Below are 24176 nucleotides of genomic sequence, written 5' to 3'. Positions count from 1 at the left end.
TGGGAATTTCCATCTGCTGCAGGTGCAGCCATAAAAAAGAAAAAAAAATAGTGGCCAGAATAAGAAAATCCATAGAGACATAGAGCAGATTAGTAATTATCAGGGCCTGGGGGGTGGGGGAAGAAGACTGAGGAGTGACTGCTAATGGGGACGGGGTTTCCTTTTGGGGGGATGAAAATGGTCTAGGCCAGACAGTGGTGATAGGTGGTACAGCACCGTGAATGTATGAAATGCCACTGAACTGTACACATTACAATGGTCAAAATGGTGAATTTCACAACACAGGTATTTTACCACAATTAAGATGAAGTGCTCAAAGATATTTTAGCCTGGCGTGACGTTAGAGACTTTGGGTGTTTCCCCCCTCAATTACTCAAGTCAACTTTCCCCCAAGCATCAAATGGCAAGAGTCACACCTCCAGGTTGGCTGAGAGCAGGCTAGCTGTTGGAACTTACTGGAACACGTGGCATCGGGCATGAGCATGTGGCCGCTGAGGCAGAAGCACTTGTAGCTGCCGTGTGTATTCACACACCTGTGTTGGCACGGCCGGGGTTTTACTCCACACTCATTCACATCTGCAGGGGACAGTTAGAAAATGGAGAAACGTGAAGGGCATTGGGAATCATTCAGATGTGGAACTGGGTTGGCCTCCCTGGACCTCACCCTTGGAGGTGAGTTCAAGGCGTGATGACTCACCTCTTCTCCGATCATCATGAACGGGTTGGTGAGGATGTGGAACAACATGAATGATCGTACGCTGCTGGAGGGAATGGAAATGGGTACAACCACTTCAGAAAACTGTCTGGCAGCATCTCCTAAACCTAGATTTAGGCAGACCCATGACCCATCAATTCCGCTCCCGGGTGTATATCCAGCAGAAACATGGATATGTATTCACCACAAATACAGGAACTAAAATGATCACAGTGGCACTATCCTTAATAGCCTCAAACAAGAAAGAATCCAAATCTCTCCCAACAAAGGACATATAAGCGACGTGTACACTCACGCAACAGAATACTAGAGCAGTGAGACTGAACAAATTACAACTTTCACAGGTGAAACAGATGTGATATTGAGTGGGAGAAGCTGGATACCAATGAGTACATTCAAAACCAGGCACAAATAAAATAAACAAAACCAAACCAGGTACAACCACTGTCTGATGTAAGAGGTCAAGATATAGTTCCCTGTTGGGAGGTGGGGGCAAGTGACTCTTGATCTCAACGCCAGTTACATGGTTGTTTTTGAAAATTCATTGAGTTGTACATCTTTTAATAGATGTACAAGTTTGTATCTTTACTATTTGAATAAAAAGTTGGAAACATAATTTAGATACTTCTGCCTTTAATGGTGCCCCAGGCAGCCTATGACAGATGCTTATGGCACAGCCTCCTTTCAGTTCTTATTTGGGGCAGCCCTGTGCTGGCCAAAGGCTCACACCTTTCCAGGAAGAGCCCTGCCAGGCAGCTTTTATTGGTGGTGAGGTCACAGGACAATATTTAATCCCATATAATGATGTTCACAGGACGTTGTTAAATAAGAAGGTTGCAAAACTATGTATATAGATCGATACCAAATTTTCTTAAAAAACAGAAAAAAAAGCTCTAAATGTTAATAATGGTTAGCTCCAAGTGGTAAGACTGGGGATGACTTCCTTCTCTGTGGTTTTTAGTGTTTAAACCTAAGAATGAATTAGGAGTTGTTGTTATTTTTTTTTTTTTTTTTTTTTTTTTTTTTGGCTGTACCCACAGTATGAGGAAGTTCCCGGGTCAGGGATTGAACCAGAGCCACAGTAGTGACAATGCGAAGTCCTTAACCTCTAGGCCACCAGGGAAATCTAGCTTTTTTATTAAAATAAAAAAAAATGATACACGAGGAAAATAAAACCTTCAAAGTGATCATGGGTCTTAGCTTCAGGAATGTGGCCATGTGGGTTGCTCATGATTTAACTCTCTCAAGAAAGGAGAAAAGAATCAAATTCCATGTGAGACCAAAATTCAGCACAGCAACAGGCAAACTGCATCCTTAAAACTAAAAAACTGGCATTTTTTACTGCCACTGAGGATTTTCCAACCTTAGGTGAGGATTTTCCAATGCATCAGCTGGACATTTGCACTCCGTTCTCCACTGCCAATCCCCTCTATCCTACCATCTCCTGCATGGGTCCTAACTGCTTCTAAAGTAGGAAGCGAAAAATGTTTATTGGACATAATGGGGAAGCCAGGAATATTCCATCGCTCAAGCCTAACTCAGAGGTGTCTCTTGGAAGAAGCATTTTGTGAAGAGGCATCAGTTGAAGGTTAAGGCCTGTGGCCATTCGTGGATAAATACAGACTTTGATCAGGCTGCCCTGGAGCAGGGAGGCTGTGGGGGAAAGACAGTCCCAGATCTAAGCCAACTGGACTGCTCCCTCAAAGCAAATATTTCACTGGGACGTGAAAATCAGCATGAAAAATGCCTTCTCTATTCCAGCTCTCTTGAAAAGGTATCTCGGTACAGAATCAAAGACTTACAGAAAAGCAGGTTTTTCTGGTGTGAAAACCCAGGTAAGGGACACAGCTGAATTGTTACTTATGAGAGACTGACGCAACACGCCTCTCTCCATGAGCTGGATGCCGTTCTAAGAAGCACCTTAGCGGTGCTGGCCTGTATGGTGCTGGCCTGCATGGTGCTGGTGGTGGATCGGAAGTGAGTCAGAGATTCCTCTCTGAGGCTGCAGGTCTAATAGGGAAAAACAGATCTGACTCCATATTAGATCTGCTCTGTTGCCTGCGCTGGCTCTGCACCTTTTGCAAAAGCTGTTTATCTGAAATTGAAATACAAAATAAAATAAACACTAAATTTAAATCTAACAGGGGATCTGTATTTTATCTGGCAATTCTTCCTGGGGGACAAAATTGCCCAGGTTGAGAACCACTGAGATCAATGTGAGAAAAAGGAATGTATACAGGTATGTGTGACTGGGTCACCTTGCTATACAGTAGAAATTTGACAGAACACTGTAAACCAGCTATAATGGAAAAAATAGAAATCATTAAATAAAAATATCAGTCACAATAAAAATATGTATATCATTCAACCCAGCAATTTCACTTTCACAGATATTTACCCGATAAAAATACTCAAGGGTATAAGGATATACATAGGATGAGGTCTGATTTAGTGTTTAGATAGTGGCAAAAGATGGGGACAAACATTTTTTATTTATTTATTTTTATTTTTATTTTATTTTTTTTTCTTTTTAGTTATTTCTTGGGCCGCTCCTGCAGCATATGGAGGTTCCCAGGCTAGGGGTCAAATAGGAGCTGTAGCTGCCGGCCTACACCAGAGCCACAGCAACGCGGGCTCCGAGCCGCGTCTGCAACCTACACCACAGCTCACGGCAACGCCGGATCGTTAACCCACTGAGCAAGGGCAGGGACCGAACCCGCAACCTCATGGTTCCTAGTCGGATTCGTTAACCACTGTGCCACGACGGGAACTCCATCATATTTTTTAACTAAAAATTTTTTTCTACATTTTATTTATTTAATATTTTTTGGATACACTCATGGCATGCAGAAGTTCCCAGGCCAGGGGTCGAACCTGAGCCAGAGCAGTGACCCAAGCCACAGCAGTGACAACACTGAATCCTTGAACCCACTGAGCCACCAAGGGAACTCCTGGAGATCACTTTAAGTTTTTGTTTTTTCTTTCTTTTTCAGCTGAACCTGCAGCATATGGAAGTTCCCGGGACAGGGATTGAATCCGAGCTGCAGCTCTGACCTACGTACACCACAGCTGTAGCAATGCTGGATCCTTAACCCACTGAGCCACAGTGGGAACTCCAACCATTTTTTTTTTTTAATATAAAAGAAGAAAGCATTTTCTCTAGGGACTAGGATACAGCCTTAAACAATATGAGATAGCTCTGTCTGTGCTGACCTGCAAAGATGCCCAGAAGGTATTCATGTCTGTGCTCTAATAGAAAAAAACTACAGGGGTGCAGGACAAACTCTTAACTGTGGGGACAGAAGGGAATGAGGATGGATGGACATGTTCACTTTTTAATTTATCCCCTTTGGCACTGTTGGATTTTTTTCTTGAAATAAAAGCTAGGCATTACTTCGGTAGCTTAAAAGTATAATAAACATAATTTGTTTAGAGGGAAAAAAAGGCCTTCTATCTGGCATCTTAACAAAAACATGAGAATGACTTTGACGCTTTCTTCTAGATGAGACTAAGTGAAAAATCTACCTCTGAAACCACTTTCATCTGAAGATTTGAGTTAAAGTCTACAGAATCCTGAGTGCCACACCATGTCCCCAACCCCGATGCACTTCTGCTTCCGAAAGCTCAGGGGTAGGTCTGTATCACCACCCTGCTCTGTCGTACTGACCTTGACTGCAGGTTTTCCCGGTGTATCCTGGAAAGCATCTACATTTGTTTGGTCCCACGCACTCACCGAACTTGCATCCAGGTTCACATGTAGCTGTGGAAAGAAAAGGTGCCTTGATGATAAAGCAACGGCAGTAATTAGCCCAGTGAAATGCACACATGTCAAACTCAGCCGCCTTCCGTATGGCAGAGAAATTCATGGTGACATACAGAGGAGGATCTGCTTCCTCTCCAGTCTGTTTTCACCTTGAAGGAGTTCCCATGTGGCTCAGTGGGTTAAGGACCCGGCAGTGATTGCTGTGCCTCTGGCTATTGCTGTGGCACGGGTTTGATCCTGGGCCAGGGAACTTCTGTGTGCCAAGGCCAAAAAACAAACAGACAAAGCTGTTTTCACTTTCAAGCTATTGGAAGGCACTTTTGCTTGCAAACTAAATCACTGGCTCCCATCCCTACCACCCTACCACTCCAGAAGTACAAGCTGATCATAACGTTGCTTAGCACTGCTACACCTCCAGGGGCATTCAGAGAAAAAGAAAGCCTCCCACACCACAGCCAGCCAGCTCTACATGTAAACACAAAAGATTTGATAAAAGGAGTACGATTTGTAAGTTGGAAGAGACTCCATAGCTATCCTGGGGCAAGTGCCAGGGTCCCTCTCCTTTCTAATGTTTGCTTCTTTTTGCTCTTCCATACTGTCTTGTTCTTTTGAATGATCAAAATCGTTTTGATGCTATGTGTTATCAGTTAAACAACCCACAGATTGTAGGCAGGGAGGTCTACCTCCAGCCCCAAGGATGGGAACCGAAAGCATGATGATGATGAAGGAAGCATGACAAAAGCAGGATTTATCCTTCTGGGGGGGTTTTGGGCCACGATCAAGGCATGTGGAAGATCCTGGGCCAGGGATCGAACCTGTACCACAGCAGGGACCCAAGCTGCTATGATGACAGATCCTTAACTCGCTGCACCACAAGGGAGTTCCTGTTTTTCTGTTTTATCCGCTTTTGTATCCAGATACCTGACACAAATTAGGCACTCAATACTTCTTTGTTTGATGGGCAAAGTTGAGGGAGAAACGGCAAGGATAGGCTATGTAACTGATTAGGTTGGATAGCAAGAAAACATAGTCAAAGATGGCGGAAAGTTGGGGTTCTCTTGTGTTCCAGGCCTGGGAACTTCCATATGCCATGGGCACAGTCAAAAAAAAAAAAACCAAAACAGGAGCTCCCACCATGGCGCAGCGGAAATGAATCTGACTGGGAACCATGAGGTTGCGGGTTTGATCCCTGGCCTCACTCAGTGGGTTAAGGATCTGGCGTTGCTGTGGTGTAGGCCGGCAGCTATAGCTCTGATTTGACCCCTAGCCTGGGAACTTCCATATGCTATGGGTGTGGCCCTAAAAAGACCAAACAAGCAAACAAACAAAAAAACAAGATGGTGGAAAGTTGGGGTCTAGTTCAAAGGGAGGAGATAGGGGGAAAAGGCTGTAGAAAGGAAAAAAAAAGGGGGAAAATGATCAAAGACAAGATGGGGAGAGAGGAAAAAAAAATGAATGAGAGAGAAAGGAGGCATGTAGAGATTCATGGACCCTCACAATTTCTGGATCCAGTAGGGTTCTGGAAATGGTCAGCCATTGCCCAGGAATACTGCTTACTTCTCTGCCACTGATTCCCTGGCTCATAGTAAGTTCACGCCTAAGCAAGCCTATCCTTAAAGACTCCAGCATCTTCCATTTTGACCCTAACCCTACTTCTTGTTAATGTCACCATTCCTCTCCCAGCTACCCGGACTCAAAGTCTCAGTTGTCTATTTTTTCTTGTCACCAAACTAATCAGTCACAGCATCCTACCCCTCTATCCCTGTTTCTATCACAAAATCATTAACTTAGCAAATATTTATCTAGCTAATAGGAACCACTTTGCCCACAAATATCTGGACGATTATACCCCACGCCTTTCTCTCCCCACTTTCCCCACCTCAGCCTGTGACCAGTGCTTCACTGATGCAGGGGTCTAGCAGCCTAGCCTCTGGTTTATGGGCAGGACCAATTCAGTGGCGCAATTAACACTAGCCATGGGGTCAGGGTGAAGCCAGACTTCTTTTTTTTTTTTTTTTTTTCAGCAGCACTTTTTTTTTTTTTACTTTTTGTCAGCATATAGAAGTTCCAGGGTCAGGGATCAAATCCAAGCTGCATCTCTGACCTGTGCCCCAGCTGCGGAAATGCTGGATCCTACACAGGGCCGGGGATAGAACCTGTCACCAGGGACAACGCTGTATCCTTTTTCTTTTTTTTTTTTTTTTTGTCTTTTTGCCATTTCTTGGGCCGCTCCCGCGGCATATGGAGTTTCCCAGACTAGGGGTCGAATCAGAGCTGTAGCCACCGGCCTACACCACAGCCACAGCAACGCGGGATCCAAGCCGCATCTGCAACCTACACCACAGCTCACGGCAATGCCGGATCCTCAACCCACTGAGCAAGGCCAGGGACCGAACCCGCAACCTCATGGTTCCTAGCTGGATTCGTTAACCACTGCGCCACAACGGGAACTCCAACGCTGTATCCTTAATCTGCTGTGCCGCAGTGGGAGCTCCCAGACTTGCAGCCACATCTTTGCCCAGCTTCTTCCTCTGCTCCCTCACTTCCTTACCCATTTCTCTTGAGAATGCCCCGCAACAGAGTATTCCTACAAGAACCTCCTAGGAAATACGACATCAAACATGTCGGGAAACTGATATTCCAAAAGTATAGCCCTGATCATGCCACACTTAACACAGAAGTCATCAAATAATCTTTGCTGGGTCCTGAACACAGAATAGGTATCATAACCAGGACCAGGCCTCCAACTTCTTTTGTGGCCTTAGCTTATTCTACTCTCTAGGCATCGGCAACACTGAGGTCAGACTAGACTGCGTGCTATTCTTGAGACCTGCTCTGCGCTTTCTGCCTCTTCCTCTCTGTTACCTGACCCTGCGGCATCTCTCTCAACCCTCTGATGGTTCATAACCTCCCAATCCTTCAAGGATTACCTTATATGGCACCTTATCCCAGAAGCTTTCACAGATGTCTTCAGGCGCACGTGAATTTCCACGCAGCTTTGAGAAGGTCACAGAACTTCTGCCAGCTCCACCCATGAAACTGACCAGCCTCCATCTCATTAAATAATTAGGCATATGTGCTGCCTCTCTCCTTGACTTCTATCCACTACTTGATTCTAAGTGCCTTCTGCACAGGGACTTGAACATTCATCTGGGTTTCTCCTGCTGTGTTTAATAGTGTTGGGAAGATGTTAGATCCTTAAATAGTTTTGTTCGATAAATAGAGTAAATGGTGTAGCACTTTTACCAGGGAAACATTTTATAGCTCGGAATAGACCATAAGTGAGAAGGTAAGGGGGAGAAAATGCTTCCCAGCAAAAGTTTTCCCCTTTTGGAAACAAACGAGATAGAATTTGATTTCCAATGTCTGTTTTGTTATGTTTATGTCCTTGGAGAGGTAGCTTTAAGTCTACATGTTAGAAAAAGACATCTTTTATTTTTCTAAGCCGTGAAGAGCTGATTGTTCCCTGGAAAGTTATTTCCAATGGAGTCCAGACAGGAAAATCCAGGATTAATGCCAAAAAGAACAGAGGAAAAGTGGTGAATAATATCCTTGCTGCTAGAAGGTCAATGCTCCAGAAAGATGTTTTCAATTTATAGTAATTTTCGATCTGAGATTAGCATAGCCAATCCACAGCACAAGCAAATTCTGTTTATGTCTAAAATGGCCTGATATTTAAGTGTGCTTTCGATAAAGGAAGCTCTCTCATTCAACTCGGGCCGCAAACACCTCCGTCTATTGCTTTTCACTAGCGATCAGGTCATGGACAACATCTTATCCCATCTTGCTAAGTGACTAACATGTGAAGATCACTTCGAATGATACTGGCTGTGGAGCAGGGCCTGCTCTGGCATCGAGGCAGGGCTTTTGGAGGGATGAAGGGTGAGGAGACGAGGGAGGCCAAGATCTGGGCGGACTGGGACCTCACGGGCTGCGGTCTGGCTCTGCTTGTTGGGGCAGGTTGGCATGTGTTTGCATCCCCAGCTTAGAAGTGAGAGCCCTGGTAACCAGGAACTAACTACCTTGGTATTCGGTGCTTCAAGGAGCCTATGACTTTATCATCAAGAAGGACCATGCCAATTGGATATTACAAAAAAAATCACTGCATTTTAATATGTCAACATTTGACTGGAGCAGAGGGCAGCTGACCACCTCTTTGTCTTGCCAAACGTGCACAGAGAGCATTTTCCTTGAATCCCCCTTAACATCCTGCTTTCAGTTCTTTCCTGCCAAGGGTGTGAGTCCACAAAAGCACTGAGAATGTGGCAGGCCTGTGGTCTGTGGCCAAAGTGCTCTGATGGAGTTACAGAGCAACCCTTCCAGAACGCCAAAGCGCCCCCTCATTTATTCGCCAGTGACACGCAAGTTTTACGGCAGGAGGTGCTGAAGTTCGTGCGACTGTAAGAGATTTCAAAATCAGGCAGCCCACGTGGTTTTTGCCCCTTTCCACCTGACTGACTTCAAATAAAAACATGTCATGCTGTGTCTAGAAAAAGAATAAAGCAGCATTAAACTCCCCCATCACCTGGTGCTTTGACGGAAGAGGTCAGCAATGAGAGCGACTGGTCCTTTTCAGGTCAAGGGTAACAGAAGGTATTTTCTCTGTGTTCCAGGTAATGAGCGCAGCCTTTATGCATATGCTTCTTACCTCCAAGGTAGGTGTTCACATTTCCATGTCGCAGAGGAGGAAATGGAGCCTGAGCGCGCTTACCTACCTTGCCCAAGGTCAGCCACATCATCCCGGTTCTCAAGACAATGCCCTTGATCTTGACACTATAAATGCAGTCAGCGTGAGGACTACCCTTTTGAACTGACAAAGTCCCAGGGGGATGTTCTAACTTTCTTTCTCTAGGGAGGCAACGATGAGCTCCATATATTTTTTTTCTAGTACCTTCATACTCTTGCCATCTATCTCATCACAAGGAAATGGTGACCAGGGAAGGTTTTCCCTAATATCGAGCATGTGAGAGCAATACCAATGTCCTCGACATTTCATGGATTCCGACATGATCATGTTCTAACCTCACCTATGGTCCACCCAGATTTTTTTTTTTTCTTTTTATGGTCGCATCTGTGGCATGTGGAAGTTGTTGGGCCAGGGATCGAATCGGAGCTGCAGCTGTCAGCCTACACCATAGCCACGGCAACACCAGATCCAAGCCACATCTCCGATCTATACCATAGCTCACGGCACTGCCAGATCCTTAACCCACTGTGTGAATCCAGGGATCAAATCCACATCTTCCCTGAGACTATGTCAGGTCCTTAACCTGCTGAGCCACAACAGGAACTCCCACCCAGATATTTCTGAACCAGCTGAAGAGGAGGATATTGGGGCATGGAGAGACCAGCAAAAAGGAGCACAGTTATTCTTAAAAAACTGCTAACATTTCCGTGCTTGACAGTATAATCTAATCTGACTCACACCAGTGCCTGAAGTATATGGGACATGCAGTTGGGTGTTTATTCCATCTAACAGATAAAGGATTCGGGTTCAGGCCTATGCCACATACTAGGGACACAAGGACCCTGAAGCCAAATTCCTGCCCTGAAGAAATGCAACCCTAGTCAGCGAGTCAAAAGAGTGCGGATTTGATTTGAGTGTTGATTATTACAGAAAGTCATGCAGAAAACAAAGCAATACAAATCTCTGTATTCATCCCTTACCTTTCCAGCTCTCTTGAAATTATCAGAGGCCTTTTTTGGACTTCCTAACACATGGACTGAAAAACAATGTCCAAGGCAAATAATGGTAGTTTGAAATCTATACAAAAGAGCCATGCATATCTTGCCTATATGGAGGTATGCCTTGAAACCATGTAGAAGATTCTACAATAGGAATTCCTGTTGTGGCTCAGCAGGTTAAGAACCCCACATAGTGTCCATGAGGATGCGGGTTCGATCCCTGGTCTCACTCAGTGGCTTAAAGATCTGGCGCTACCATGAACTATGGTGTAGGTTGCACACACGGCTCAGATCCCACGAGCCTCAGATGCAGGTCCGATTTGACTCCTAGCCCGAGAATCTACATATGCCACAAATGCAGCCGTAAAAAGCAAAAAAAAAAAAAAAAAAAAAAAAAAAATTTAAGTGAGAAAAGAAAAAAAAAAAAAAAGAAACTGGTACAATGGACTTAAAAATGTGAGTAACCAAACTATAAAATAAGCGGCTTACTTTTACATTTGTGACCGAAGCCTACTGGTTGAGTGATTCATTATCAACAAGTGAATTTCATTAGAAATCAACTCTAATTCCAAAGAGGTATTTATTGACCAATTTCTGCCCAACTCAGATCACAACAAAAAAGAGTAACAAACAACCCAGCCAGACTCACGAAGATAAGAGAAACAAGTGACAAGACAAAGCCCCTGAAATAAATCATGCCTAGGGTATCGGCACCAGCTATATTTTGAATGGGAAGAGATCCCACAGAAGCCCAGACCTTGGCTGCTAGTGGTGACCCATGTCCCTCCTCTGGGGAACCCACTGGCAATCTGACAACAGCTTATGGGGTCACAAATAAAAGCCTAAGGACGCAGGCTCACTACCTGGTCTGAGTTTTTATATTTACCTTCACAGACTCCCTTGCTGCTCCTCCTCCAGCCATAGCAGCAGGCCAGGGTGGTTCCATAGCGACAGACCCCGGGCTGGAGTGACAGTGCCAACAACCCGTGATTCCTTGGACTGCGGATAAAGAGCCACATGTTAGTATTTAGCAAACAGAAAGGGCAAGGGAGACCCTGTCATGCTATTAAACCGACAGGACCATGACAATCACCTGGTTAATTTCCATAAACGTGCTAGAAATACGAGATGAGATTCTGAAAACCTGAATTTGGGGTTGCCCGCCTCTGCCACCATCCCTCGCCAGGCTTCCCCAATAATGAGTGTCATCCATTTCCTTCTTCCCCAGGGTGAAAAGAATTGGGGTGACATCATCTATAAAACGAGGACACACGAAAGCGGCCAAAAATGTCTGTTTCTGAACCTTGTAAATGGCCAATTTTCAAATCTGCTCTGTACAGACACAGTGCCTACCAGGTCTGTGTCTGCTTCAGCCCCGAGTGTGGTAACGTGACTCCCGGGCCCCATGGCTTTGTCCCAGACAAGAGTGCTGCGCTTTTATCCCACTGGCCACTCGGGAACCATTGAGCAAACTGCAATCTCAAAATCTTGACACACTATAGATGGTTAAAGCTGGAAAGCTTCTAGAGATCCTGCACTGAAGGTCTCTCGTGTCACAGATGAGCAAACTCCAGGCCAAAGGATCAGAGTCACAGCCCCAGCAGAGCTGTGCCATGTCAGGGATTCCAGCCCAGGGTGCCTTCTTGATCCTGTGAACACAATTCATTCCACCCTTTAACTGTAGAGCAGGGGTCAGCGAACATTCTCCACAACGGATCAGATGGTAAGTCGTTTAGGCTTTGTGGGCCATAGGGTCTTTGTCCAAGAGCAAAGGGAGCCACAGGTGGGCGTGGCCATGTTCAATAAAACTTTACTGAGGGACCCTGACATGTAAATTTCACATACTTTTCATGCATCATGCAATAGTCTTTTGGTTTAGCTTTATCATTTAAAAAGGTAAAAACCAATCTTAGCTCAAGGGTCACACAGAAACAGAGGGCTACTCAGCCTTGGCATGTGGGCTGCAGTTTGCCAACCTTGATCTAGAGGCCGGAGACAGTGGGCCCCGCTCCCACGTGTCATGACTGGAGCTGGCTGTGTGCTCACCTACTCCCTGGTCGGGCACTGCACAGGGTTGCTACCAGATTCTAGAAGAAAAGACTTAAGTTGTATATTGTGTGGATGGCTGGGGGTGTTTCCTCACGCAAAAGGCTTCCTGGGCGCTTTAAGAGGCAAAGAGGACACACTGTACCACGTGCTTTTGGCTGCACAACTGACTTCTCTGCAAGTTAATCATATCTTGGTCAAGGTCAGGAGGTTTAACAATCCTGCAGGTGTCCCTTGTGGTCTGCTCCTCCCAGCAACTTGGCTACTCAGTGGAGAGCTGTAAAGGTGTGGTCTGGGGCATTTCATTAACTGAGGACTTCAAATGCAAGAAAGATTTTATGCCTGACTTTTTTTTTTTTTTGAAAGGGACCTTCCCCCGCCCCCCATCCTCCAAGGGAATTAATTTGGGGGATTTATAAGTCATTCACTGAAATCATTCAGAACAGGGCTTTTCGACCTCTGCATGACTGATATTTGGGGCCAGATTAATCTTTGTTGTTGGAGGCTGCCCTGGGGAATCTCAAAATGTTCAGCAGCATCCTCTATAGCTTCTACCTGTAGAACTAGAAGCAGCCATCCTTCCAGCTATGTCAGCCAAAACTGTCTCTAGACATTGTGGAATGTTCCATGGGAGGCAAAACCGTCCCCTGTTAAGTGTCAAGGAATTAAAATGAAACACTTATTGAGCATTTACTATTTTCTAAGCAATGCCTTAGGCACACAGAATGATTAAAAACACCCAAGGCATTCAGGCTGTGGTGCGTGGGTTAATGATCTGGCTTGTCTCTTTGGAGACACTGGCTCAATTCCCCAGCCTGGCACAGTGGGTTAAGGGTCTGGCATTGTCGCAGCTGTGACACAGGTCACAGGTGCGGCTCGGATTCAATGCCTGGCCCGGGAACTTCCATATGCAGCAGGCGCAGCCAAAAACGGAAAATGAAAAAGAAAAAAAAGAGAAAGACCCCAGCTTTATGGAGTTCCCACTATGGCACAACAGGTTAAGGATCCAGCATGGTCTCTGAGGCAGCATGGGTTCAATCCCTGGCCTGGTGCAGTGGGTTACAGATCAGGCAATGCTGCAGCTGTAACGTAGGTCGCAGCTGCGGCTTGGATCTGATCCCTGGCCTGGGAACTTGCACATGCCTCGTCGGGTGCAGCCAGGGTGCGGTGGGGTGGGGGGAGATCGAGCTTTGCTCTATTAAGTTCACAGTCTATTGTACACGGATACGTTCCAGTATAGGGCAACATAGGAAGTATCGACACTATGCTCTCCGAAAAAGTTTTGACTGAGAAATAATAGAGCCATCCACCCTAATCTAATCTAGCTATTACTAACACTTCTCAAAGGGCTATCAAAATCTTGACCTGGTCTGTATGTAACTAACGATTTCCAAATAAGAAATTGTGGACAAGTGAATATAAAGTGTCCTGAGTAAGTAAATGCTACTCCAAACACCAAGATGTACTGAAGACTCTTTAGGGTAGCATTTTAAAAATTGAGATATAACTTACATAATATAAAATAAACACCATTTTCAGTGGTTTCTCATATATTCAATGGGTTATGAGACCATCAGCACCATCCAATTCTGGAACACTTCCCTCACTCCAAAAAGAAACCCCAAACCTAACAGCAGTGAGTCCCAATTCTCCCCGCCCTCCATCCACTGGCAACCACACATTGACATTTTGTCCCTGGATTTTCCTATTCTGGACATTTCACATAAATACAAGCATTTTCTATGTGGTCTTGGTGTGTCTGGCTGTTTTCATTCAGCATGTTTTCAAGGTTTATCTACTTGGCGGCATGTAAGAGTATTTCATTCCTTCGTTCCTTCCTATTGCGAAACAATATTCCATTGTATGAACAGACCACCTTTGTTTATCTGTTCATCAGCTGATGGACATTTGGGTTGTTTCTACTTTTTGGCTATGATGAATAATACTCTTATGAACAACTGTGTACTAGTTTTCGTTTGAACATATACCTTCATCTCTCGTGGGTATATACCTAGGAGTGAAACTGCTGGGTCACAGGGCAACTCCATGTTTAACCTTTTGAAGAAATGCCACACTGTTTGCCAAGATGGCCTCATCAACTTCCATTCCCACCGGCAATGTATGAGGATTCCAATTTCTCCACGTTCTCACCAGCACTTGCTATTGTCCGCTTTTTAACGGCAGCCATTTGAGTGGTTGAGAAATAGTATTTCATGGGTTTTTTTTTTTTAGGGCTGCACCCATGGCATATGAAGGTTCCCAGGCTAGGGGTCCAATCAGAGCTACAGCTGCCAGCCTACGCAGGATCTGAGCCACATCTGCAACCTACACCACTGCTCATGACCATGCCAGAGCCTTAACCCACTGAGCGAGGCCAGAGATGGAACCTGAAACCTCATGGATCCTAGTTGGATTCGTTTCTGCTGTGCCACGACGGGAACTCCAGTATCTCATTATGGTTTGACTTGCATTTCCCTGATGGCTAATGATGTTAAGCATCTTTCATGTGTTCCTTGGCCTTTTGTGTGCTTTCTTTGGAGAAAGGTCTATTCAGGTCCTTTGCCCATTTTTCAATCGGGTTATTTGTATTGAAGTCCTTAAGATATGAACACAAAGATTGAAACTAATTGGTAAAAACAGCTACCCCCATACCCTGGTGAATAAGGTAATATAACTTATATTATCTCATGCTGCAAAAAGAAAATCTTCCACCTAGATCCTCAGAGACTCAGCTGCTTGTACTAAAATTTGACAAAGTGCCCACCTCCATTTTCTCTTCCTTTAACAACATGGAGCTGTTGTTTAAGCAGCAACGTGGAAGGAAAAACGCATCTTGCCTGGGAAAGAAGATAAAGGCACCACAGGGGAGCTGCAACTTCAGGTGGATTTAAAAAGAAAACATGATAAACAGTAAAGCTATATGGGGGGGGGAAATTCCATATTTTAATAAGGAATATGGGATTCATTTAATTACATTTTGGTCTATCAACAAAACCTTACAGATGACTGCCAACTTCTTGACCGCTGGTTTGCAAACAATATGCTCCCCAACCCCAGGAGGAAAGGCCTTCCCTATTTCCTGATGCCAAAAACCCCAGCTTTATCCTCAACAGGGCGTTGGTATGTAATGAGCACTGTGCTAGGTACCAACGCACAGAGATGAACATGGCAGACAAGGTCCCTAATATGAGCTTTTAGACAAGAGGGTGAGGGTAACAGACACAAAACATGGTCAGCTACAGAAGCTTAAAGCAAAGACGCATAACCTAGTCAAAAGGACCCAAGATGTTCTCTCTGAGGGTGCAACCTTTACATGAGCCTGAAGGCAAATAGAGGTCAACCATATGGAGCGAGGGAAAGAATATGACGGGCAGAGGTAACAGAATGAGTGCAGGCTAAGAGGCAAGAGATACCATGCTTGTGCTTGAAAAACTGACAGACCAGGGGGAGGGAGATGGGCCACATCACAGTCTTCTGAGTTAAGTTAGGGCTGTGGTGTATTCTATCCTAACAGTCGGCAACAGGGCAGCACTGGCGGGTTTTAGGTGGGAAAGTTATTTGGCAAGAATTTCCTCTAGAAAAATATCATTGGATCTGTGAAAGAGACCAGAAGGAGGCAGAATGGAAGCAGGGATAGCAGCTGGCTTAGAAGAGAGATTCTAGTGGCTTTGACTGGAACACTAGCAGGGGAGGTGGGGACTTGGTAATGGATTTCAATCATTCATTGAGTCATTCAACAAGTATTTCTTATGCACCTACAATGTATCCGGCACTGGGTGAGTCTCCAGAAGTTCAGCAGCAACCAAGGGCCCATTCTGTCTCTGCCCTCGAGGAAATCATATTCTGGTCCACTGGGTGTGGAGTGTGAGAAGGATGTGTTTTTGGGTAGACGGCTGGGTTGTATTTCTAGGATGAGGAATATAGATGGAGGAACGTGTTAGGGAACAGGGGAAATGATGAGTTTTCTTTGGGACTTGCTGCTTTTGAGGGCTCACGAGACAGCCAGCCAAGGGGTGGAGAGGTTGTAGAGGAAGTTGGATATTTGGGCCGGAAATTCAAGAGGCAGGACTGGACTTGGAAGTCAGGTGCAGGTTGCTAGTTACTGAGTCTAAGAGAATGGAGGTGGTATAAGAAGCGAAGGAGGCTTAGGGCAGAGACCCATGGAAATGTATGCATATATGAGGTGGGCCAAGGAGGAGGAAGGTCCAGAAAGACTCAGGTAATGTTAAGAAAGGTAAAAGGAACAGTGGGTGAGTGTGGTGCCAGGAAAGCCAAGTGCAGAGTGTCTCTAGAAAGAGCAGGATCAGCCCTGATGCTAAGAGGCCGATACAGCATGGTGGTTAGGACTACGGTCTCCTGAGTTTGAATTCCAGCCCTACTATATGTTCACCTGTGACCTCCAGCCAATTACTTCACCTTCCTATGCCCCAGCTACAGCGCATCTTACATGGGGAGAACAAAAGGATGTTTGTGATCATGAAATTATTTAATATGTATAGAGGGCTTGGGACAGTAAACCTCCCTAATCAAATGCTTTGATGAGGACTAGTTACAGAATTAGTATTAGAGGTGTTGAATACAGTATAAAGTTTCAAACTGCCATGGGCTCTTAATTAAATAAGTCTCAGTTTGAACTAGGTGTCAGTTTTAGTCTGAACCCTCTGAGAAGCAGAAACCAAGATGGGCTCAAACGTATAAGGATGCTATTAGGGGAAAGGTCTGTAAGAGAAATGGGATGGGAGCTGGGGGAGGCGGGGAGAGCCAGGGGACCACCAGGTAATTTGGACCCTGAGTGAAGGAGAGGGAAGGGGGTGTTGCATGGAGGGGTCCAAGGCTGCTGGGCAAAGCTGAAGGGGAGTCCTAAAGCCAAGGTCAACCTTCAGAGGAGAGTCCTGTTTCCCATAAGAGGTCCTGCCTTAGCATTCCTGCCCCGCTCAGCCTGGAAGGAGGCAGGGAAAGGAGAGCCCGTGAGAGGCATGGCCTTGCTCCGAGGTGGTGATGGATTTCCACGAGCTGAGCAGTTGAGGGCCCTTGGTCAACTACGCTCCCAGTAGTTGGAGGCCCGCAAGTCACCTTCTCATGGCTGCCATAGTTTCTGTGTGACTTTACTCTTTCATATATGTGGGAATCAATTTTTACAGTAAGGAGAGATTGTCAAAGAATTCCACCTTACAGAAAGTGCCCTTAGACACCATCCAGTTCTAACCTATCATCTTACACATGAACAAACTAAGGCCAAGAAAGCCTGGCTAATTTCACTGGTATTAGAAGTCAGAGGGGAACACATGTCACCGAACTACTAAAGGGGAGAAGACTATGCCACTAAAAGATGCCTCTTTGGCACAAGGATAATTCTGAGCTGTTTATTTTTAAGAACAGCAAACACAGGAGAAGTTACCCTTTTGTGAGTGACGTTTACAGTTACAAGGGAAATGTCCATTTGGAAGCAAGCCTCCCTCTCTGTACCAGGAAGAGAAAGATGATTCTACAGCTCAAGAAACAGCTATGGATGGAGAAGGCACTGATTCAAATCTGTACACAACCTTATCCTGGTTTATGGTGCTTTGCCTGACAACCTCCCATAACTGGCTCCCCCACCTGCAACATCTCCTTTTGTCTTGACTTGGAGATGGTATTGGAGGTGGTGGCTTGGGCCCTGTGGGGAAGTTTCTCACTTTTCTTGGGTCTCTTCCGTGTATACAGCAGGCATACATGTTATTAAACTTGTGTTTTTCTCCTGTTTATCCGCCTTTTATTAGTGAAGGGGGAACATCTCAACCCACAACCTAAAAGAGTGGAGGGCAAATTGTTTTTCCTTCCCCTACATTATTCGTCCGTCCATCTACCCAATTTATTCACCCCAAGTTGATTACATAACTACGTGCCAGGCACCATACTAGGCACTGAGACACTAGAAGTAAATCAAAACAGCTCCTGGCCACAAAGAATTGAGAGAGAAAGATGGGCGAGTAAAAAGATAATTACACTCCAACGTGATGACTGCTACCAAAAAAGTAAGGTCTCAGAAACTAGGGGAAGATACAGAAGTCCTTAGATTAGGTGGGTGGGTGAGGGGTTTTCCATGGGCAATGGGGCCTAATATGAATTCTGGTGATTGGTGGGAAGAAGTTACAATAAATAAGTCCTGGGGTTGTAACATACAGCCAAGAACTATAGTTAAAAATACTGCTTACATGTTTGAAAGTTGATAAGATAGTGAATCTTAAAAGTTCTCATCACAAGAAAAAAAAAATCTGTAACTATGCATGGTGACAGATGTTAACTAGACTTATTGGAAGCATTGTTTTTGCAATGTATACGAACATTGAATCATCATGTTGGACATGTGAAATTAATATAATGTTATATGTTCATTATACCTCAAGAAAAAAAAAAGATTATTGAAACTGTTAAATGTGAAATCACCAAGAACAAAACTGAAATCTGTTGAAACAGCATTTCTTTTTTGTTTACTTAGAAACTTGGGCGAAACGGCCCAGGATCCCCTGTACAGGTGGTTGAGCCCATTTCATATGTACTGGTCAAAGTCAATTACTTTTGATTGTCGAGCATACTGCCTGGGGTTAAGTAACAGGAGAAAGTTTCCAGAAGGTGAAATTCATATATTGTTTGCACATTACCACAGCTCTCCAGAGAAACCCTCTTTCTTGAGTTTTATTGCTTGCACATGCTTGCCTTTAGGTGAAAAGGTGAAATTGAGAAATCTGAGGTGTATTCATTTCTCCCTCGCCATCATTTTTGACACCGTACAAAGTATCACTTGTAAACGTCTCCAAAATATTAATGACTAACACTTGGGCCATCAAACACTTGTTAATAAAGTCCGATTGCTTTGGTTCACAAAGTAAGATTTCCACTGTAAGGAGTCCCTCCCCCAGTCACAAATGCATTTCAGAATTACAGCTCTGTTAGAAGAGAGCAGAGATCTGTCATTAACTCTAGCCTTATTCTCCTTTGTTTTAAAAAAATGGCAACAACAGTTAAGAATCAACTTGGTGACTGAGAACTACAACATGGATTGTGATATTCAGGCAACTATAGCAAACTGGAAATCAGCAGTTCAGCCTCCAGCTGCTCTGTGGATGCAGTGGCGTGTTCCGTGCATATTTTCTAAAGGGGAGCAAGCAGCTTGAAAGAACAATGTAGGAAAAACCATCAGAGGAGAACAACGTAGGAAAAACCATCAGAGGAGAACAACGTAGGAAAAACCATCAGAGGCCCATGTGGGTCCATAAATGAGCAGCATGCCTTTTATTTAATTGGGTGCACCTGTCCATGTATGCACCCACTTTCGAGAGATGGCTTCAAAGGGACAGCTGCAAATGGGATTTTACTGGTTTAATCATCAAATTCTACCTCCAGTCAGGAAAATGGGAAGACAGTTTAAAGGAGGGAAATCACTAGTGGACAAGAAGGGCTAATAATTACTTGCTGATTTGTAGCTGCTGGAGGAAATTAATGTGTTACACCCAAAGTCCAGTTCTGCATTCTGGGCTTGCCAGTTTTTTAAACTTCACATATGCAGCTATTTAAAATTATGGATAAAAAGAAAATTAATTATTGGACTTTCTTTGTGCCGCAGTGGGATAAGGATCCAGTATTGTCACTGCAGCGGCTTGGGTTGTGGAGCTGGGGAAGGTGGGGAGAGCCAGGGGGCCACCAGGTAATTGGGACCCTGAGTGAAGAGAGGGAAAGGAGGTTGCGTGGAGGGGTCCAAGGCTGCTGTGCAAAGCTGAAGGGCCGTCCTAAAGCCAAGGTCAACCTTCAGAGGAGATTCCGGCACTGCGGGTTAAGGATCTGGCATTGCTGCAGCTGCGCCTTAAGTCGTGACTATAGCTGGGATTTGATCCCTGGCCCGGGAATTCCATATGCTGTGGGACAGCCAAAAATGGAAAAAAAAAAAATGCATTTCTTTTCCTAAAGTCCAGTACATGTGATTTTTTCCCCTCACATGTGAATCCATTCATACAGAAAAAAAAAGAAAAGAAAGCTAGCAATCTGAATTGTATTTAGTTCCATACTTAGTGAAGCATGTATTTTTTTAATGTACAAAGTTGGAGCAGTGCATTCTGGGATATCAAGGACGCATGGTTAAGGCACAGTATCAATCACTTGAATTTAATAGATATCTGAGTAGTACAAGCTTATAGGCATTTGACTGGCCTGACCCAACTCCGTGGAACCTGATGAATGTGGGGTAGTCAATAACAAGAAATTTATGAACCTAGAAAGAGAATTCTTGGTTTTGTATGGAAATGATCCAGGCAGCATTCTCCGCCACCTTGGGAGGTCTGGCCAGGCTAGACAGATGCCTGCACACGCGTGCTTTTACACACTCTGTCTCTCTAATCTCTCTTCCAAAATAATGTCTGGCATATAGAAGGCTCAGGGAAGCCAGTCTGGAGGCAGGGAAGGGGCAGTGTAGGTGAGCAAGTCTCTGTGGGGAGGAGGCCATGAGCCGTGGGAGGCTGAACTAAATGCTGAATTGCTCAGAGTTCCTTTAATGCATTATACAGCTTGCTGTCTAGAGTGATCAAATTAATCACAAATTGCCATCTCCACAGCTGAAGTTAATTTAAAAACATTCCAGGGATTGTGTAAGTAGTATAGTATTTCTTCATGGGATTCTTTATTTTCTGCAAAAATATACTCTGCCAGAATTCTTAGTATGCTTGTTGATGGTCGGGTTCCAGGAAACTTTATAATATTCTCCAAGATAAATTGAGAAGTAAAAACTTTTCTGCTGATGCTTGAATATATTTAAATATTGCCAAACAAGTGAAATGAAAGTTTTTTCTAAATACAGAGAGCACAGTCCAATCATAAGAGATTTGTTTGTGTTTTCTTTTGTTTTAATCATAGCTCCCAGTATGGCGAGTCTATAGTACCCAACCTGTTAAGATTAATTCTGGGTTCCTCTCCATCTTTGAGATACAGAGTCCAAGCCCAGAAGGCCCAGGGACATCTCAAAACATTTGACCTTCCTGGATTTGTAGGCATTTGACAGCCCAGCCCCAGATGCCCAAGCTGTCAAGCATGTACCAGTATGTGCTGATGCACCTTCAATAAAGAAGATGTGGTATATTTACACAATGGAATACTACTCAGCCATAAAAAGGAAAGAAATAATGGCACTTGCGGCAATATGGATGGACCTAGAAACTATCATGCTAAGTGAAGTTAGACAGTGAGACACCAATGTCATATGCCATCACTTACATGTGGAATTTTAAAAAAGGATACAACAAACTTCTTTGCAGAACAGATACTCACTCACAGACTTTGAAAAACTTACGGTTGCCAAAGGAGACAGGCTGGGGGGTGGGGGGCTGGGCTGGGGGTTCGGGATGGAAATGCTGTAAAATTGGGTTGTGATGATCATTGTACAGCTATAAATGTATAAATCTCATTGAGTTAAAAAAGATGATAGATATTCAATGTCTCTCTCTCACTATATATATGTACATATACATATATATACACATATATGTATTTTAAATGGTTACCAAAGGGGACAGGTGGGGAGTGGGGAGGGATGGACTGGGATCTGGGATGGGCATATGCACACTGACGTATATGGAATGACTGGCCAGTGGGGACCTGTTGTATAGCACAGAGATTCTACCCAATATTCTGTGATAATCTATGTGGGAAAAAGAATCTGGAGTTCCCGTTGTGGCACAGTGGTTAATGAATCTGACTAGGAACCATGAGTTTGTGGGTTCGATCCCTGGCCTTGCTCAGGGGGCTAAGGATTGGTGTTGCTGTGAGCTGTGGTGAAGGCCGCAGATGTGGCTCGGATCTGGCATTGCTGTGGCTGTGGTGTAGGCCGGCATCTGCAGCTCCGATTCGACCCCTAGCCTGGGAACCTCCATATGCCATAGGTGCAGCCCTAGAAAATACAAAAAAAAAAAAAAAAAAAAAAAAAAAAGAGGAGTTCCCGTCGTGGCGCAGTGGTTAACGAATCCGACTAAGAACCATGAGGTTGCGGGTTCGGTCCCTGGCCTTGCTCAGTGGCTTAACGATCCGGTGTTGCTGTGAGCTGTGGTGTAGGTTGCAGACACGGCTCGGATCCCGCGTTGCTGTGGCTCTGGCGTAGGCCGGTGGCTACAGCTCCGATTCAACCCCTAGCCTGGGAACCTCCACATGCCACGGGAGTGGCCCAAAGAAATAGCAAAAAAAGACAAAAAAAAAAAAAAAAAAAAAAAAGAATCTGAAAGAGAATGGATGTGTGTATAACTGAATCACTTTGTTGTACAGCAAAAATTATTACAATCCTATAATTCAGCAATACTTCAATAAAACTATTAAACAACAACAACAAATTTCCCATGCCATGAGGAGGCAATATTTGGAACTTTCCACTGCTTCCTCTGTTTCTCTCACTTATCTTCCAAGTTGAGGAGTTAGGCAGAAATTGGGAATAGGGAGTGTTTTAGCTTGGGCTCCCCCAGAAGCAGATCATGAGACAAGGATTTGAGTGCAGTAGTTTATTTATGAGGTGAAGAGAACATCCACTAGGGAGTGGGGAAGTGAGAAGAGGAAGGGAAAGAAGTCAGCAAAGTTATCCAGACAGTTATATTTATCTCCCCACACATTCACTCATTCATACTGAGCGTGAGGGAGAATAATTTAAAATAGAATTAGAGAAACAGACAAAGGCTAGAACAAGCAGGGCCTTTTACACTGCTTAAAATAGAATAGATTTTATTCTTAATCCAATGGAAAGTCACCGAACGATTTTAAGGAGAGGGCTGACATAATATGATTGCAATTTTAAGAGCAACTCTTTGAGACATGGACTAGAAGGGACCAAAGAAGAAGCAAAGAGAAGTGCCTGTGGGGGTTCAGGTGAGAGATGATGGGATGTGGCTGGGTGGTGGCAGGCAGGAGGGAGAGAAGGAGATGGGCTTGAGATGTGGTCTGGAGTAGGACCTAGTGCAGACTGCACATAAGCGGGGAGGAAGAGTGGGTTGGCAGGAATGATGCCCAGGTTTCTGGCTCGAATCATTTTGGACAGTTTTGGAACGGGGGGAATGGGTGAGATGGGGGAAAGTGAGTTCTGGAGAGCTGATCAAGAGTTCGCTTTTAGATGTCCCAATAAGCTCAGTGAGACATCCCAATGGATAGGTCAAGAATGCAGCAGAGAGCACCTGGGGCTTGAGATTCACATTCTGAAGTCATCTAAGTACAGACAGCACTGAAAGAGCTAGGACTGGAAAGATCACCTCGTCATCTCATAAGGACACCCGAGCAGCCTTATGGAGAGGTCCACAAGGCGAGCAGCTGAGGCCTCCTGCCCACAGCCATGCGAGCACTCATCTGGAAAACAGACCCTCTGGCCAGTCAAGCCTTCCAATGACTGCAGCCTTGGCCAACAACTCAACTGTAACCTGGTAAAAAGCCCCAAGTCCCATCTAGCTAAACTGCTTCTGAGTTCCTGGCTCACAGAAACTGCGTAAGATAATAAATGTTTTAAACCACTAAGCAATTTAGAAATGTGTCAAATAGCAGTAGATAACTAATATACCTGGTGCCTAGAAATCAAGCAAGATGATTATCTGTACAAAGTTTTTTTTTACTGCTTTGCTATTTTTTTTTTTCTTTTTTGGCCACCCTGTGGCATATGGAGTTCCCAGGTCAGGGAACAGATCCACACCCCAGTTGCGACCTATGCCAAAGCTACAGCAACACCAGATCCTTTGACCCACTGTGCTGGGCCGGGGATTGAACCTGTGTCCTGGCGCTGCGTAGATGCCACCAACCCTTTGAGCCAGAGAAGGAACTACGCATTTTGATTTTTAATTTTGCACATGTATTAATCAAATCTGAGATACTATGGATTATCAGCACACTGTTATTATGTATATTAGGGAATAATGCCACCAGTTAAACTAAATTATGGCTTCTTACAGATAATTTTGTGTAACTGTGTGATAATTCTGA

At 44.6% G+C, this 24176-nt stretch overlaps 1 protein-coding gene across 1 annotated transcript in view; it reads right to left on the bottom strand.

The window, feature by feature from the left end:
- Window positions 1-24176, bottom strand: part of EGFL6 (EGF like domain multiple 6) — a 66045-nt gene that overhangs the window by 32023 nt on the left and 9846 nt on the right. Inside the window, exons 2-4 of the mRNA XM_005673431.3 lie at window positions 11050-11162; window positions 4383-4475; window positions 457-576 (exon numbers count right to left, since the gene is read on the bottom strand). Coding sequence (XP_005673488.2) covers window positions 457-576; window positions 4383-4475; window positions 11050-11162 — 326 coding nt within the window. The remainder of the gene's footprint in view (window positions 1-456; window positions 577-4382; window positions 4476-11049; window positions 11163-24176) is intronic.

This window comes from Sus scrofa, chromosome X, assembly GCF_000003025.6.
Source record: "Sus scrofa isolate TJ Tabasco breed Duroc chromosome X, Sscrofa11.1, whole genome shotgun sequence".
Classification (NCBI taxonomy): domain Eukaryota; kingdom Metazoa; phylum Chordata; class Mammalia; order Artiodactyla; family Suidae; genus Sus; species Sus scrofa.
This window is presented reverse-complemented; position numbering and strand designations above follow the sequence as displayed.